This window comes from Mastomys coucha, unplaced genomic scaffold, assembly GCF_008632895.1.
Source record: "Mastomys coucha isolate ucsf_1 unplaced genomic scaffold, UCSF_Mcou_1 pScaffold22, whole genome shotgun sequence".
Lineage (NCBI taxonomy): Eukaryota > Metazoa > Chordata > Mammalia > Rodentia > Muridae > Mastomys > Mastomys coucha.
Genome location: NW_022196905.1, coordinates 263,246,679 through 263,264,450, shown reverse-complemented (window position 1 = coordinate 263,264,450; position 17,772 = coordinate 263,246,679). Strand labels below are relative to the sequence as shown.

At 46.3% G+C, this 17,772-nt stretch overlaps 1 protein-coding gene across 7 annotated transcripts in view; it reads left to right on the top strand.

The window, feature by feature from the left end:
• Ttc13 (tetratricopeptide repeat domain 13) overlaps positions 1-17,772 on the top strand; it is a 55,467-nt gene that overhangs the window by 25,229 nt on the left and 12,466 nt on the right. For 3 of the 7 annotated variants that reach the window (XM_031341799.1, XM_031341798.1, XM_031341797.1), the window contains 8 exons: positions 3,511-3,627; positions 4,327-4,437; positions 8,532-8,614; positions 10,372-10,513; positions 10,676-10,850; positions 14,233-14,389; positions 16,678-16,808; positions 17,238-17,370. In XM_031341799.1, coding sequence (XP_031197659.1) covers positions 3,511-3,627; positions 4,327-4,437; positions 8,532-8,614; positions 10,372-10,513; positions 10,676-10,850; positions 14,233-14,389; positions 16,678-16,808; positions 17,238-17,370 — 1,049 coding nt within the window. Of the gene's footprint in view, positions 1-1,261; positions 1,355-3,510; positions 3,628-4,326; positions 4,438-8,531; positions 8,615-10,371; positions 10,514-10,675; positions 10,851-14,232; positions 14,390-16,677; positions 16,809-17,237; positions 17,371-17,772 lie in introns of all 7 variants that reach the window. The other 4 variants (XM_031341796.1, XM_031341795.1, XM_031341801.1 and 1 more) reach the window with 2 other exon arrangements.

The window sequence follows — 17,772 nt, the reverse complement described above, 5'->3', positions numbered from 1 at the left end:
CCAGGCTGGTCTCGAAATCACAGAGATCCACCTGCCTCTGCCTCCCGAACGCTGGGATCCAAGGCATGGGATCCAATGACCATGCCTAGCTGTGACATTTCTTTCTTTCTTTCTTTTTTTTTTTCAAGGCAGGGTTTCTCTGTGTAGCCCTGGCTGTCCTGGAACTCACTCTGTAGACCAGGCTGGCCTCGAACTCAGAAATCCGCCTCTCTCTGCCTCCCAAGTGCTGGGATTAAAGGCGTGTGCCACCACTGCCCAGCGACATTTATTTCTATTTGCTACATTTTAGGCATTTTGCAGATAGGGAAAAGTCTTTGTAGCCATGTAAGTCATTCCCTTTATCCCCCCACCCCCAGTAAGATGGTGGAGGTGGCAGTGAGTGTGTAAGAGCGCTTGCCCAAGATTGTTCAGTGAGGCAGCAGTGCCCTTAATTAAGATTAGCACACATAGAGTGCTGCACACAAACCCTTCTGTGATTCTCAACTAAAGACAGTCATATGAGATAGTACTCAGAGGGAGAACTATCATTTTTGTAACATCTACATTGAAAACATCAATCTTTAACATTTTATTAAATATTTTAACTAAAATTTATTAAAGTATAAAAATTCTGCTAAGCTGGTACTGGCTTGGAGAAAATTGATATGACAGTTATAATCGTACCCTTCTGAGACACAGGGGACCCAGATGAACTCAGCCTTGGTAACCATGGTGTTGAGGGTACAAGACCATTTCGGACATAGGTCGCCTCAGATAACTGGTGCTTATTGTCCCCATCTGCCTAAATATTGTAGCTCAGCATGTAACTTGTTTTTGTCTTTAGTGGAGACTTAAATGTGCATTTTAGCATAAAATCAGCCTATGCATCCTGAAGAACTTAGCTAGGCTGTTCAGATAGGTTCTGGGTTCATGGTTTTGGTCAACACCTGGCATTTTCTGTCCCTCTCTGACAGAAAACTGGTGGGTGCCATTTCCCAGGTTGGCACCCATTTGCTCCCCCTGGAGATGATCTAGGTTACATTTAGATACTATCTGCCCTCTGTGAGCTTGTGGTAAGCATCCCAGGTTCAGCTTGCCACCCCGTGGGGTGGGGAGACTTGGGTGTAATCCCTGAGCAGACCTGGCAGGACACCAGTGCAGACCCCAAGTTTATGTTCATCTCCAAGCAGCGGCCTCTGGCGACTGCACCGCCAGTGTCTCAGAAGATCTTGTCAGTGTCCGAGCAGCAGTGTGTCTCACACCAAGCTAATACCTTTTCAAGGACATTAAGAATGCTGAGCTTGCTTTGTTTGAACTGAGCCGAGTAATTGCCTTGGAACCTGACCGTCCAGAGGTATTTGAGCAGCGAGCTGAAGTGAGTGTGGTTTTCTTTCTCCCTCTCTTATTGAATTAGCTGAAATTCAGAAGCTTATATTATGTGATTACCGTTATAACTTGTAATGCTCCTTTATGCTGAGTTATGTTCCCGAGGCCTGTGAGCATGGTGGCAGTTACCAGACAGCTATGGAGTGAGTGATGCTCCCGAGATAACGAACGAGAATGGTGCTTAGTGTGAAAGTGTGATTGTGTTGTCTGCTTCTTTCATGGACACGCATTAAAGAGATAACCATACACCATGTTGCAGATAAAAGCGTCACAGTTTAACCAAAGTGGCTAGTGAGTTGGAGCACCTGAAATATGTAGCTCTTGGAAACAGTGGTCCCACTGGTCTGGAAGGGAGGAGAGAGAATGAGCAAATGAACAGAGTGTGCTCATGTGCAGTTCCTGGGCAGTGGACCTGCCTCCCTAGACACCTAGTGCAGGTAGGTTTGCTGCAGATCTCAAGGTGGAGACAGGCCTGGGGGAGTGCCTGTAGCATCTGCTGATACCAGTAGCCAGATACGGGTAGGTGGCCTGCTAGGCCCGTGGGGGTGAGGGTTGCAAACAGTGGGAGCTGGAGGGGGCCAGGACTCCCTTCGTGGTTTTAAATCCCTGTTCTTATAGTAGTGTCGGGCTGTTGGGTCACGTGTGCTGGTGTGGTCTGTGTGAATGCAGTTGGTTGTTTGATACGGGTTTACTTCTTCTCCCCTGTGCCCCCAGGAAATACAGCAAGTACAGGAACACAGTGCTCAGTCACTCCAAGACTACATCTTGAGGGCTTGTCCTTAGGTTGTAGCATTTGAAATCTCGGTCTCTAAGAACTTTATGCTGTGTTGAGAACTTGGTTTTAATCTTATCTTTCTTGGTGATTTAGTTCTTCGCCTGTCCATCTTGGGTCTTACCCTTGGACTAGGTGGCTGTAGTACTGTCCCCACAGCCAGAGGCTCTTAAATAGTGGTTGGGCTGGCCACTATGTCCCACCAGCTCTGGGTGGGCTTGCTGGTGTTTCTCTCAGGACTCTGGGATGCCTGAAATGATTCTGATAAACTAGGTATTCAGCTAAGACTTGCAGGTTTTAAATATTTGCACATCTAAGGAAAAGCTAATTGCTTATCTAAAATGAGATTGGTAATTAGAACAATAGTTTTCTATTATCTAAGATACGTAGCAATATGTTATAGCAATCACTGCAGCGTGATCTTCAGTGCTAAATTGCAGCCTACCTTTGTCTGCCTTAGAGTTAATTTCAAGGATGCTTTGCTCTTATAATAAAATGCAACTAATACAAATAATCTGTATTTTATGAAAGAACATAGGGGTCAATAAGCAGAGAAGGGTGCTCTTCATTCCAAATGATAGCCCCACGCCTTCCTGGGATGAGATCAGGGCCGTGTGGCCTTCTCTTTCTGCTAATATTTGGAGTGGGCCCATCTGAGGCTATGCTGAGCTCTGGCAGAGCAGGTGGCCAGTTAGTGAATGACACAGGGTGAACATGCCCTTCCCTAGAGCATACTGAACAGAGATCTATGGGAAGGATGGAAGCTTGGGGTCAGGTGCATGGACACAAGGGCCCACTAGGGTTTTCTTCCCTCTCGGTGACTTCCTTCTGGGTGCTGGGCTCCCATCGATGTTACCGTGCTGCCTGGACCACAGTGACTCAGTGATGGCTCTAGGGGGGGTTCTCAAACAGTCACACGGTTTCCCTGTGACGATGCTGAGTGTGGCTGATGAGCGTGGGGCTGACAAGGCCCCTGGGATCCTAGGAAGTAACCCTTCAGCTCCCACTCCTACAGGGACTGCAGCTGCCAGGGACTAGTCTGTCTGTCCAGTGGTTGAATGTGCATGTGCCAGTGTTTTACTTAAAAAGTAGATGTAGCATAAGCAAAGGGTTCTTATTTCCAAGAATCTGGTATGCCTAGGGTGGAGTCAGTAGCAAGGCGGCTGCTTGAGCCACATCCCTGTCTCCCCTTGCTAAACAGAGATAGTGGCTCTTCTGAGCATCTACCTGCGCATGCATGAGGCCATGGCTCGCAGCCTACTACAGCGAGCTTTGTGAATGGTGTGCAGCTCAGTGGAATGGGAAAGTTAAGACCCTGACAGTGTAGGACTGATCCCGGGAATTTTTCCTGATTGCATGTTTTGGATTTCTAGATTCTGTCCCCTCTGGGACGAATTAATGAAGCCGTAAATGATCTCACTAAAGCTATTCAGCTTCAGCCCTCGGCACGGCTGTACCGACACCGGGGGACCTTGTACTTCATTTCTGAGGTGACTGCCCCATAAAGATTGGTCCACACCTCATTTTGCTCGTCATCTCAGTAGCCACTCCTTGCTGGATTGGGTTCAGTTTAATGTCAGTGCTACAAGGCGAGAGCACTGTGTTTGGCAGAAATTAAATGCAATAGAGAACAAGAAGAGCCAGTCATGGTTCCACAAATTCTAGACTGGCACGAAAAGGTTGCAGCTTGGTTTGTAGCTTCTACTTGGAGGTACAATTTGAACCTGGTTCTCAGTCTGAGAGCAGCAGTCTGAACCTGTCAGGCCTCCAGACCCTTCTTTTTAGGTGGCCGAATCCAGCAAGAGTCTGTTTCTATGACAGTGGCTCCTAGACCACAGTGTCTGTGAGCTCGCAGTACTTTAACAGTGCACATATAGACCAGAGCCTCAGCTTAACGCACAGTGAGGCTGCACCACAGCCTGTTCATTTCAGAGGTGTCCAGCGTGAAAAAGATGGTCTGGTTGGTCTTGAAAAGTTTGAGATGAAGGCCTAACATTAAGCCTCTGTGAACACCAGCTAGCAGTTAGCAAGGTGAGAAGTACTAGTTTGGCTGGAGCCCTTGGCCGTGTATTTCCTTCAAGGCCAAGAAGGGCACAGGACCCACTGAGGTTTTCCCTCTGTCCATCCACAGCAGAGAACATTGCAGATTCTAACAAACACAATCTTATCTCTCCTCCTCCTTTCCATAGGACTACGCGACAGCCCACGAGGACTTTCAGCAGTCCTTGGAGCTGAACAGAAACCAGCCCACAGCCATGCTGTACAAAGGCCTAACTTTCTTTCACAGAGGACTTCTGAAGGTGAAGCTGCGCTGCCTGCGCCTGCGCTGCTGTGCCCGCTTCGCTCATTGGGAGGGGGACGTAGAGGAATTAGTCCGATGCATCTCAAAATGGTGTCACTGGTTTCTTAGCACTGTGTGTGTGTCTGTGTGTTGCTTCCTCCTGGTCACTCCATTTCACATCCTTGTGTCTCTGTGGACCCCACTGTACTGCAGGCTGTGCCAGTAGCCAGGGATCACAGAGTTGCTACCTCCCCTGCCTAAGCCATAGTGCCAACAAGGCCACAGGTACTCCTGGTACCCTAGTACAGGGTAATCCAAGCCACAAGATGAAAAGTAGGCTGGCCTGAGAGTTATGCATAACCAGTTCCTTGTTGAAGACAATAATTTTATCAGGAAAAATTTAATCTGTGTTTTATAGATGCTTTTTAAGAACTCCTGTCAAAGTAGAAATTAAAAGACAAATAATTTGCCAGTTTTTTATATATTCTTCACATCCTATGTGCAAGTACCCAGGATTTCAGAGAGAAAGACTTCCCCGTAGGCACCGGGCTGCCCGTGAGAGTCCAGGACTCACACCCACTCGGCAGCTCCCTTCTAGTCTGTATCTTTTCTCACAGCCTCTGGAAGTGAAAAGGTTTGGACCACCATGCTATACAGAGGTAGCCTTGAGGCCCATGGAAAAGACCATCCAGTCCATAGTATGAGTACTTACAGGAAAGCATATCCCAGCAAATGCACTCTCTGTTTGTGAGACGGAGCTGGGCATAGGCACAGGGCAGTCTTCTGAAAGAGGCTCAAAGAGTGAGACTTGGTTTGCTTTATCCAGATCTCCACGGCAAGAGGCTGGGCACTGCTTTGAGTGAGCATTTGAAGTCCCTCAGTAAGTGGGTCTTCCCAGGTCACTGGGTCCCTCCTGCCATGCTAAGTCAGCATACATGGGACAGTGGGCCAAGTAGAGGGAGCTCTTTGTGGTGATTTATCTGTCCAAGCAGGTCACAGGGTTGCACCTAATTCCTCTCGTTCCACCCACATCCTCATGAGGTGTAGGCACAGGCTATGTGAATTATTGACCAAAAGAATGACCTCTGGTATCTGCAGACACACAACATTAGACTCAGCGGTGGCCCTGAGCTCACATTATTACCATAAGATGGATCTATTCAGGCCAATGATAATCTAGAAATTAACTAAGTAGGTGACTTTTTATTTTATAAGAACCTTTCATGGAAAGATATTAATCATCTTATAACCTTTTATTTATGTAATTTGTCAATGAAAGGATTTGACTGTAGCTTGAGCCAGTCTTCAGAGTAACTCTCCTGCTTCAACTCTTTGGTATGCTGATTTCCCATGAGCGCCACCATACCTAACCAGGCATGTCACACAGCAGTACAGTGTGGTGGATCTAGCCCTTGGTGTATGACAGCAACAACTTTTATTTTATTTTATTTTATTTTATTTTTGAGACAGGGTTTCTCTGCGTAGCCCTGGCTGTCCTGAAACTCACTCTGTAGACCAGGCTGGCCTTGAACTCAGAAATCCACCTGCCTCTGCTTCCCACGTACTGGGATTAAAGGTGTGCGCCACCACTGCCCAGCCAGCAAGAACTTTCTATTCATTTAGTTCACGTCTTAAGTACATTTTATTTAAGCTCTTCACCTTGAGCTCTTGTGAGCAGCCAAATGATGGCCACCCGGTGACCATGGGGATGGGGATGGTGGACTGGAAATGATGGCATTGACCAAGCCAATGGTTCTGAAGCAGTTTACGTACTTAAAGGTTGCCTTGCGTGAGCTAGTCTCTTGTTCCCAATGGCTTAAAATCTTGATTCTGCTATGTCCCTCTTTGGCAGAGTGAGGTAGAGAGCTGAGCAGAGCTTAGGCAGGAACCTGAAACCAAAGACTCTTAAAAGCTGAAGAGAATCAGACTCTGAAGAACTGTGGCGTCCACGCATGCTGTAAGTGGAGTGGGCAGCAGGTGCCTGCTGGGCATTTCCCCTGGATGTCCACAGACACCGCAGGCTTAACATGCCCCAGCCCCCTCCCGGCGGCCCTCCTGTCCTCCCCGCAGTGGCCACTACACTTGCCTCTCTCAGACCTCAGCCCAGAAGCCCCCTGCCTTGCCTTCCTTACCCACTGCCACCAAATCCTGTCTCTGACTCTGACCCATCTTTCTCTCCTCAGGGATGCTCACCTTGACCTTTCGTTATCTCTTCCCCAGATGCCCACTGACCCAGCCTGATCCCGCCTCCCTGCTCAGCTCCCCACTGCTGCACTGCCATAGTTACCACCCTTTCCCCAAGGCCCTGGGATGCCTGGGCAGGCAGCACTAGGTTCTCTGTCTCTCTCCACTCATACCTTGAACACTGCTCTGATTCCTCAGCATCCCTGGCTCTGAGCTGTGCACAGTACAGCACTGTGCTGTCTCCTTACACCACTGCTACTCTCCAGGCCAGGTAGCTCTCTCTTATTCCCGGAGCCCCATTCCTATCTCTGCTTTAGCTTATGACATTTATGCTAATAACCCATTCCATAATCAGCTTCCTATTCTAACTAGACTGGGTGTTCTTAGAGGACAGAGGTAATGATTTGCTCATACTGTACCCACCCCTCGATACGTCACACTGGCTCTGTCTGGTACACAGTAGGTGCTCAGTATGTGTTTGTTGACTTGAAGTATTATAAAAGCTCTAAGAGATTCAGACTAGGCCACTTGAGTAGCCACACTCAGTGTTGTAAGAACCCTCCAGCTCTTCTTCCCCACCATTGCTTCAGAGGAGTCTGAAACCAGCCCCTTTGGCCATGCCGCCCCTTCATCTACATGGAGCCTGGATGCACAGGCAGGTGGCTTTTGAAGCCTTGCAAGTCATCAAATATTTATTGAGTGCCTACCATGTGCAAGGCATGTGGTGGCAGCAGCTCTGTCCCACCAACATCTAGTTGGACAGAAGTGGTGTTGTCTCAAGTCAGGTTGTCTTCTTCAAGTTTCAGTAGCTGCTTAGCGCCATTTGTCCTGTGCTTGGGAAAGTGCAATGTTACAGTAACAGTAATGTCATGCAAAAGTGTAGGAGTAGTGGGTCCACATGTGCAGCTCAGTGGGTCCATGTGTTCAGGTGCAGTGGGTCCATGTGTGCAGCTGCAGTGGGTCCACGTGTGCAGGTGCAGTGGGTCCACGTGTGCAGGTGCAGTGGGTCCACGTGTGCAGGTGCAGTGGGTCCACGTGTGCAGGTGCAGTGGGTCCACGTGTGCAGGTGCAGTGGGTCCACGTGTGCAGGTGCAGTGGGTCCACGTGTGCAGGTGCAGTGGGTCCACGTGTGCAGGTGCAGTGGGTCCACGTGTGCAGGTGCAGTGGGTTCATGTGTGCAGGTGCAGTGGGTCCACGTGTGCAGGTGCAGTGGGTCCATGTGTGCAGGTGCAGTGGGTCCACATGTACAGGAGCAGCGGGTCCATGTGTGCAGCTGCAGTCAGGTGCAGTGGGTCCACATGTGCAGGTGCAATGGGTCCACATGTGCAGTTGCCTTGTCTTGCCGTGAACAGTGGTACCCTCCAGAGGCACTTCTCACATGAGAATTTCGGTGGGTGCAATGTGGCCTAGATTCCTCTCAGAGCCCACAGCACAGGACCTCAGCCACGTATCACTGCTGTGCTGTACTAGCTGTGCCCAGTGCTCCAGCCTCATGTGGGTTTTCTTGCACTGTTAGATAAGGAATCCCCACCAACCCAGGAGCCTTTTTTTCCCTTTTCCTATGTGCAATTTATATCAGTCTACCTATCTTGTTGACCCAGTTTAAGTGCAGCAAGCCATCATTTTGAATAATCTCATAGAGCTGTTGAGTGTCCTTGGATCACTAGACTATTATGGATTGAAGAAATTCATCAATTCTTATTGTTCTTATGAAGATGAAATCATTAGCCCTGCAGGTCCTGCTGAGCTGTCTTACAGACACACATTTGTTTACTGTTCGGGTCAGAGCCTCCCCACAGTTCACTGCCTGCCTCTTTCTAGGTCTTATCTGAAATAATTCTTGCAGAGACAGGTGTGGCATATGTGTAAGCCTTTAGTAATACAGGTGGGGTTATGCGAATGGGCTCATTTTCTGCATACCTTCCGCAGGAAGCCATCGAGGCCTTCAAAGAAGCTCTGAAACAGAAAGTTGACTTTATCGATGCATATAAAAGTCTGGGACAGGCCTACAGGTGAGTGACAGTGGGCTGAGACATGGGAGCATCTCTCAGAAAAGATGTCCGCTTTAGGTTTTGAAGGCATTGCGACACCGGCTGGCATCTGCTTTGTGATATGAGGGAGCCCTGTGTCAGGTCCCCTGGTCTGTGTCACCACGTAGGAGCCCTGTTGATGTGCACAGCTCTCAGACTCTCAGAGGATGTCAGCCCCTACAGATTGGTGGTGTGCCTAGCACCCAGGGGTGCTGGGTGATTGACACCCTCACCGTTTGCCAGGCTGTGTGGTGGTGAATTCTCATCATGGGAAAGTCAGGCCAGTTCTAGAAACTCTGGCTAGACCCTCACCTCTTGGTTCTGAGCATTGCCCCATTGTGAAGGAGCCATTGTGACTACAGGGCAAATGCTGTTAGAGAACTAGCGAAATTCCACCCTAGAGTGGAGAGCTTGATGAGACAGTTTACGAAGGCTCCTCTCGCACTAGCTGAGAGGAGATATGCCTGGGCTTGTCTGGGATTTAAGAGGTGATATTTATTTATCCTCCCACTCTACAGAATTATCAGGAATATACGTTGAAAGTAGGTTGGAAACAACCATATAAAGTGATTATGTAGATGGAAGTAAACATTGTGTTTTTAAAAAATATTTCTCGTTTATAGTAAGTTGGTATACAGACTGTTTCCATCCTTTGGAAAAAGCTTATTATGTAAAAAAGAAATAGGTTGGTAGCAATCATTTCCATTCTGGAAGAATTTAATGTCTGAAGTATACTCTTTTTTTTCTTTTCCTTAAAAATTTTAAGCTGGGTGGTGGTAGTGCACACCTTTAATCCCAGCACTTGGGAGGCAGAAGCAGGCGGATTTCTGAGTTCTAGGCCAGCCTGGTCTACAGAGTGAGTTCCAGGACAGCCAGGGCTATACAGAGAAACCCTGTCTTGAAAAAAAAATTCAAATTACATGATGATTTACTAGATGTTCACTAGTGACTTAAGAGACCACAAGGATACAGTTTTAATCCTCTGGGTTTGACATTTTCTGTGATTATGATCCATGTACTTTTCCCTAGAATGGGAAGAATGTGATCACCCAGTTCCATTTTCAAGGTTGGCACTTGTTATGAACTAGGGGAGGAGTTTGAAAATCAGGAAGTTCAGGCTAGTGAGATGGCTCAGCGGGTAAGAGCACAGACTGCTCTTCTGAAGTTCCTGAGTTCGAATCCCAGCAACCACATGGTGGCTCACAACCATCCCTAATGACATCTGGCTCCCTCTTCTAGTGTGTCTAAAGACAGCTATAGTGTACCTTCATATAATAATAAATGTTTTTAGGGCTGGTGAGATGGCTCAGCGGGTAAGAGCACCAATTGCTCTTCCGAAGGTCATGAGTTCGAATCCCAGCAACCACATGGTGGCTCACAACCACCTGTAATGAGATCTGATGCCCTCTTCTGGTGCGTCTGAAGACAGCTACAGTGTACTTATAATAGATACCTAATAAATAAATGTTTTTAAAAAAATAATAATAATAATAATAATAAATGTTTTTAAAAAAAAAGCGAAAATCAGGAAGTTCATTTTTCCTAGAGGAATCAAAGCATATGAGCATCCTGTAATGTGTTAGAATACTAAGTGGTGTGAAGACGGTGGCTATGTGTGAGGTGTTCAGGTAGTAAGAGATACGCCCTCCCGCACGCCTCACAAGCTCTCAGCACTGCACTCCAGTGCTGCCGCTGCTGACCGGCTTGCACAGTGCTCATCACGGTTGTTCAATCCTTAGAGAACTGGGCAACTTTGAAGCAGCCACCGAGAGCTTCCAGAAAGCCCTGCTGCTCAACCAGAACCATGTGCAGACCTTGCAGCTCCGGGGGATGATGCTCTACCACCATGGCAGCCTGCAGGAGGCCCTGAAGAACTTCAAGGTGAGCCTCAGCAGCAGGCAGAGCTGCCGCTGGATTCTTGCTTGTTCCTCAGAGTTCAGTGGAACTAACAACCTAACTATCCTAGAAGGAAGGCTTCTGGGTAGAGGGAGCAGCAGTCCTGACCCATGTGCCACTAACTCAGCCTTTTGTCCTAAACTGTAGCGCTGCCTGCAACTGGAACCATACAACGAAGTGTGCCAGTACATGAAGGGACTCAGCCATGTGGCCATGGGGCAGTTTTATGAAGGAATTAAAGCACAAACGAAAGTTATGCTGAATGATCCTCTTCCTGGCCAGAAGGCTAGCCCAGAATACCTGAGGGTGAAGTATCTTCGAGGTAAGCAGAAAATGGTGGGAGTGTTCCACTTCCGTGCTCAGAGCTGTGGGTGTTCTGCTGCTTCTGGGAGATGGTGAAGTTGGAGATGGGCATCCTGTCCTTAGCATCTCTTGTTGCTGGAGGTTTCCGGACCAGGGTGTCTCTTCTGAGACAGGCCTGATGTTCTTTCTACCTTATGTACAGGTCTTGTAAAACTCAGAGAAGCTTGACCTGAGTGAAAACACATTTCTAGTTCAATGTGTGATTCATTGTCAAAAGCATGTCTTGCACACGTTCTGTTCACTGAAGGACAGGAAAGAGCCTTGCGTGGAGGTTTCATTGTTTAGAGTTAGTGCCCTGGCATCTCTGGCCCCTCATTCTGTTATGTCACATCTTCCTGTATCAGAAAGTCCCATTCTGGTTAGAAAGGAAGCAATTTTTGAATTAATCACAAACTTGCTTTTTCTCCATATACACCTTCAAGTGTACACATTTATGTACCTTCCAAAGCATCCCCACACATCTTATACACACACTCATACATGTATTTCTTCATATGTACACATGCACAACTTATGTATACACATGCATCTTCTTGTACACACACATCATCTTATGTACACACACATACTCTTCTTCATCTGTACACATACACATCTTATATATACACATACATTTTCCTATACACACACATCTTATGTACACACACTCTTCATATGTACACACACATACATCTTATATATACATACAAATCTTACGACACACTCTCTTCTTCATATGTACACATATACATCTTATCTATACACACACATCTTATGTATACATATACATCTTCCTATGTATATACACACCTTTCTATGTACTCATGTCTTCTTATATACACACACTCTCTTCTTCATATGTACACATACTCTTATGTCACACACCCGTATGTACACACACACATCTTCCTATACACACTATATCTCCTGTACACATACACACATTTTCTATGCACACATACACAAATAATTCCTATTTACACCCACACACATATCTTCACATTTATACCCAGACACACAATTCCTATTTACATGTATACATCTTCATGTATACACACAAACCTTCATAATTACACACACATCTATGTACATATAAACATATCTTATGCATACATATATGCTTTATTGTACACACACACACACACACACACACAAATCTCCCTTTACACACCTCCCTTTACATCTTCTCACACACCTTCCTGTATACTCACATAAACACTTTCTTATATATGTGTATATATCTTCCTATACTTGCACACACATACATCAGTGTACACACACACACTCACACACACCTCTTCTAGCATGTATACACATTGTCTTAGGGTTTCTACTGCTATGTTAAAACACTGGCCAAAAGCAGTTTGTTGGGGAAAGGGTTTATTCTGCTCACAGTTTGACATCCCTGTCCATCACTAAAGGAAGTCAGGGCAGAAACCTGGAGGCAGGAATTGAAGCAGAATCCGTGGAGAATGATGTTTACTGGCTTGCTCATGGTTTGCACAGCCTGCTTTCTGACACACCTCAGGATCACCTTCCCGGGAATGGTACCACCCACAGTGGGTAGGACTCTTCCATGTCAATCATTAATCAGTTCTGTATATACTTACCTACAGACTGATGTTATTGAGACATTTTCTCACTTAGGATTTCCTCTTCCAAGATATGTGTAGGTTTGTGTCATGTAGACAAAGACCAGCCAGTGCATACATATATTATCCAGCATACACACCTGTGTTCTCCAGTATACATACACATATATTCTCCCACACATATATTCACATATATATGTTTTGGGAGGGTGTTTGTTGTCTGCATACCCACATATTTTGCCTTTGTTCTCATTAGTCTTTGAGAGTATTATTCTAAGACAGAAAAAAATAAAGCAAGCCATGTATACAATTTTACGTTAGGAATAGCCATATTAGGAGATAAAAAAACATACGACATGCAGGGTGGTTCAGTGAGTAAAGACACTTGCCACCAAGTCTGTCCGAGTCCCATCCCCAGGACCCACATGGTGAGAAGAAAGAACTGTATCCTACAGTCTGTCCTCAGAATTACACACACACACACACACACACACACACACACACACACACACACACGATGGCACACACATGCAGTTCCCCAAATAAGAAAAATGCCAAAAACATCTAAAAGAAATATAAAAAACAAGCAAGTGGTATTAATTCTAATGATGCATATTATGTAATTTGATAAAAATATTTTTTACCTAATTTAATAACAGTTTAAAATTTTAATTCATCATATAATTAATAGGAAACTTTATTGGGGTTTTTGATTGTTTTGTCTTCTTGTCTTTTTGGATAGCATCGCATCTTGTAGCCTCTGTTGGCCTAGAACTCACTCTGTGGAGGATCCTCCTATCTCAGCCTTCTGAGGGCTAAGATTGCATGCAGGAGCCGCCATGACTGTTCTCCTGAGAAATGTTATGGTTTAGGTCTAGGGGAAAACCACTCTTCCAGAGGACCTGAGTGTGTTTCCCAGCAACCATATATAGCAGTTTAGAGCCATCTGTAACCAGTTTCAGGAGAATCCAACATCTCTGTTTTCCAAAGACACCTACACTATTATGCATATATCCACACTCAGATACACATACATTTACATGCACACACACAAATACATGTGCATATACATACACATTTACAGACACACACACATACTTTTTAAAGTAGTGAAAATCTGTTTAAAAATGTTTGACTCCATGAAGTTTTGCTCTAGGTCTTTAACCTTTGGGTGTATTTCACAGTCACAGGACATCTCAGTTTGAGTGCTCATCTTTTATTATCCAGTCTTGATTAGAATTCGGACTTCATCGACTTTATAGTTGGAAATAGACTGATATGCACATGTTATTCCAAACATCCTGAAGTTCCTAATAGCTGAGTCAAGTATCAACAGCCCAGAGGGCCATTTTCCAGGAAGCTTGTCCCTTACTCTCCGCTGGCTCAGCAGAGCTGGCTCTGGCAATGTCAGCCTAAGGGACAAGCACGCCTGTCAGTCAGGCAGTGCTGAGCTTGCACACCTGTCTACTCTGTCAGAGCTGACAGATACCAGGCTTGGTCTTACGCTTCCCTTGGGTTTCAGGCTCTGAAACAGAAAGACAAGCCCTTTGGCTTTATTCATGGGAAGGTTAACACATAAGCAAAGCAGACCCAAGTTGGCTGCTGTACACTTGATTCTTGTCACTAGCAGGCTTCTGTAGTCCTGAAGCTGTTGTTCAGAATTCCTGCACTTCAGGACAGTGTGGTTCACAGTTCAGGTCCATGGTGACCCACTCTATCAGGGGCTTCTTCAGCAGTGTCTGGGTTTGGCAGCTCCTTTCCTATCTACAGAGTATTCTCGATATCTGCACGCACACCTCGATACCCCTCTGACGGAATATAACATTGACTCGGATCTACCGGGCAGTTTCAAGGACCACTGGGCCAAGAACCTGCCTTTTCTCATAGACGGCTATGAAGAGCAGCCTGGCCTGCAGCCTCACATCAGGTAAGTGTCGAGCAGTGTGGGCAGCATGGCCATCTACAACCCAACGGAGGCTCTTTTTGCTTTTCCATGTGTATGTGTGCATGGGAGGATTAGGCCTCAGTATGCATTCATTCCAAGGTGACTTAACCTCATAATCCCACTGCCTCAGTCTCCTGAGTGCTCGTATTTCTTGATCAGTAAATGACTTCTTGGGCTGGAGAGATAGCTCAGAGGTTAAAAGCACCAACTGCTCTTCCAGAGGTCCTGAGTTCAAATCCCAGCAACCACATGGTGGCTCACAACCATCTGTAAGAGGATCTGATACCCTCTTCTGGTATGTCTGAGACAGCTACAGTGTACTCACATATAATAAATAATAAATAAATAAATCTTTTAAAAAAATAAATAAATGACTTCTTGCCCATGTTCCTATTGCAGTTTGTATGTCACCCACTATTTCTTGTAGTTCATACAGCACCTTGAGACTTTCTTACCGGGGTCACTTCTGCATGATGCTGGGTAGCCTCTATGCTTCAGATACACAGAGGCTGACGGGCAACCACGCATGAGTATTAATTTTTTGTTTCCTGCTTATAAAACAAATTGTTTAGTGATTTGATTTTCTTTTTTGTTTGTTTGTTTTTTTGTTTAATGATGTGGAAGTTTAGCAAGGTGTGGTAATACACAATTATAAGCCCCGCACTAGGGAGGTGGAGGCAGGATGATCAGGAGTTCTGAGCCAGCCAAGGAACATAGGTTCAAATCACACTGTTAGGCAGCTATTGCCGTCTCAGGCCAAAGTATCTGTGCTAAGGGAAGCCAGGCTATAAAACAGATCCAGGGCAGAGATTAGCTCCTAGAAGCCCAGCAGCTCCTTCACACTGAGAAATTGCTACAGCTTGGCATTTCTGTTCTCCTTACATGAGAGAGAAGGTGAGCTCTCGTAGGAGAGAACACCCAGAGAGTGTCTGCCAGCCTGTCAGTGGAAGAATATGGGTTAATGTGACCCCATGTTGCATTCTCAGACCTCCACAGATGTAGCTGCAAACTCCTGGTAGGAAAGCCACACCCATTTGGGCCTGCATGGTCTCACAAACTAAGACCATGGGAAGGAAATCCAAACCTCAAGTTTCCACACACTACATGCACGAGTCAGCGAAGGAGCAACTGGCAAGCTTGGGCTTTGAGGACTTGACCAAAGTTGCTGAATACCAACAGAAAATAACTCTAAACACCTAAAGAAGCTGTGACTACAGTGACAGCATGAACCGTAGCGTGTCTGACAGGGGCAGACTTTAAAACGAGTGGCAAGTTTTAGGGATAGAAGATGTCATCTCTGAAGTAAAGACTTTCGTAATAGGCCAAGCAGCAGCAAGATGTGGCTGCCCAGGAACAGTACAGCCAAGAGAAAGGTGGCAGGGACTCTCAGAGCAGGACTGGGGGGACACTGGGCCCAGAGGAGCAGGCTCATACAAACCTAAGGAGAGTGGATAAGCAACAGCAGGTGAAAGAGTTGCAAATGAATCCAATCAGTCCACAGTTGCATTTCTTAATTTGATTTTATCACTTTATGAGTGTGGGTGTTTGGGCTACGTATTAGTTTGGTTTAGTATTGCTGTGATGAAACACCATGACCAAAACCAATTTCTGAGGAAAGGGCAGGAACCTGGAGGCAGGAGCTGATGCAGAGGCCATGGAGGGTGCTGCTTACTGGCTTGCTTCCCATGGTTTGCTCAGCCTGCTCTCTTACAGATCCCAGGACCACCAGCCCAGGGACGACACCACCCACAAGGGGCAGGACCCTCTCCCATCAGTCACAAAATAAGAAAATAACCCTACTGCCTACAGTGTAATCTCATGGAGGCTTCCTCCATAATTGAAGTTTCCTCCTCTCAGATGACTTAAGCTTGTGTCAAGTTGACATAAAACTATCCAGCACAGGAGAGGGGACAAAGAAAAGAAAAACCAGACTGGAGTCAATTCAGATTTCTGATAACTGCAATAAATGTCAGCAGATTGAGTATTAATTACGAGACATAGTCAGGCACTGCACACCGTGTGCCTGGAGAAGTTTACAGAACAAATGCTAATGAGAGCCTTGGACCCCTACATATGCTGTGCCATGGTGTGCTGGCTTGCATGTGGTAGCAAACAGTGCACATGACTTGCAAAGAGAGATTGCTTCTTTCAATTGTGTGGTGGGATGCGAAGCTGGCTGTGCCTGGTCCAGGGTTTGTGCTGCCCTGCAGGTGTGCTGCCCTGCAGGTGTGCCACACAAGACCTTATATCTTTCTTGATGTTTCCTGCAGGGATGTGTTACATCAGAATTTTGAGGGCTACAAGCCTGAAGTCCAGGAGTTGATCTGTGTAGCTGACCGCTTAGGTTCGCTGATGCAGTATGAAACACCTGGGTTCCTGCCCAACAAGAGGATACACAGAGGTATTCTGGAAACTTGAAATGGAATCGTAGCCCAGGAACAGGGTCTCTTAGTCATGTCAACTTCCTTTAGAAATTACTATTTACTGCAGGACCAAAGCAGGGATGTGCAGGATAGTTCAGTGAGTTCTTCCAGTGGGGCTCTTACTGACATGCAGATATGGAGCATGGCTCTCAATCCCTCACTTCCAGTCGGGCCAAGGCAGCTTTCCTTCTTACAGGAGGGAAGAGGGACTCGAGGCTTTGCCTGCTTCAGTAGGAACCAGGGTTGGGTGGCAGTGACTCTCCTTAACGTGAATCATGTCATCGGAAGCTCAGTCTCACCAGCTGCTTCCTGTTCTTTACATGGTCAGCCAGGCTTGACAGGAAATGTGAGAATTGGCCCCTTGGAAAGGGTTCTGATGAGCTCGGTCTTGGTGTGTCTTCCCTTAGCCATGGGCCTGGCAGCGTTGGAAGTCATGCAGGCTGTACATCGTACCTGGACCAACTCAAAGGTTCGCATGAATGGAAAGACAAGGCTGCTGCAGTGGAGGGACATGTTTGACATTGCTGTGAAGTGGAGAAGGTAACCCGTGGGCACGCGCAACAGTGGGCAAGTTCTCCTCTCAGACCATGTCTCTCTCAGTGAGAGCTTTCAGTCCCACTTTGCTTACAAAATTAAACCCTGTAAGTTAAAATACTGAGTTATTTCCCCCTCAAGCTTGCCATAAGTCACCATTGCTTTTATTCTTCAGAGCACACTCAACTCCTCCTCAGGAAATAGGAGCGAGGATTGCCAGGTTTCTAAGCCCTTGTGTGAGCACGGTGGTTTAGATGCAGTCTTGGACGTTTCTTTTTGTTTTTTTCTTGGTTGGTTTTTTGTTTTGTTTTGTTTTGTTTTTCAAGATGAGTTGGGTAGCCCTGGCTGTCCTGGAACTCACTATGTAGACCAGGCTGGCTTCAGACTCAGAGACCCGTCTGCCTCTGT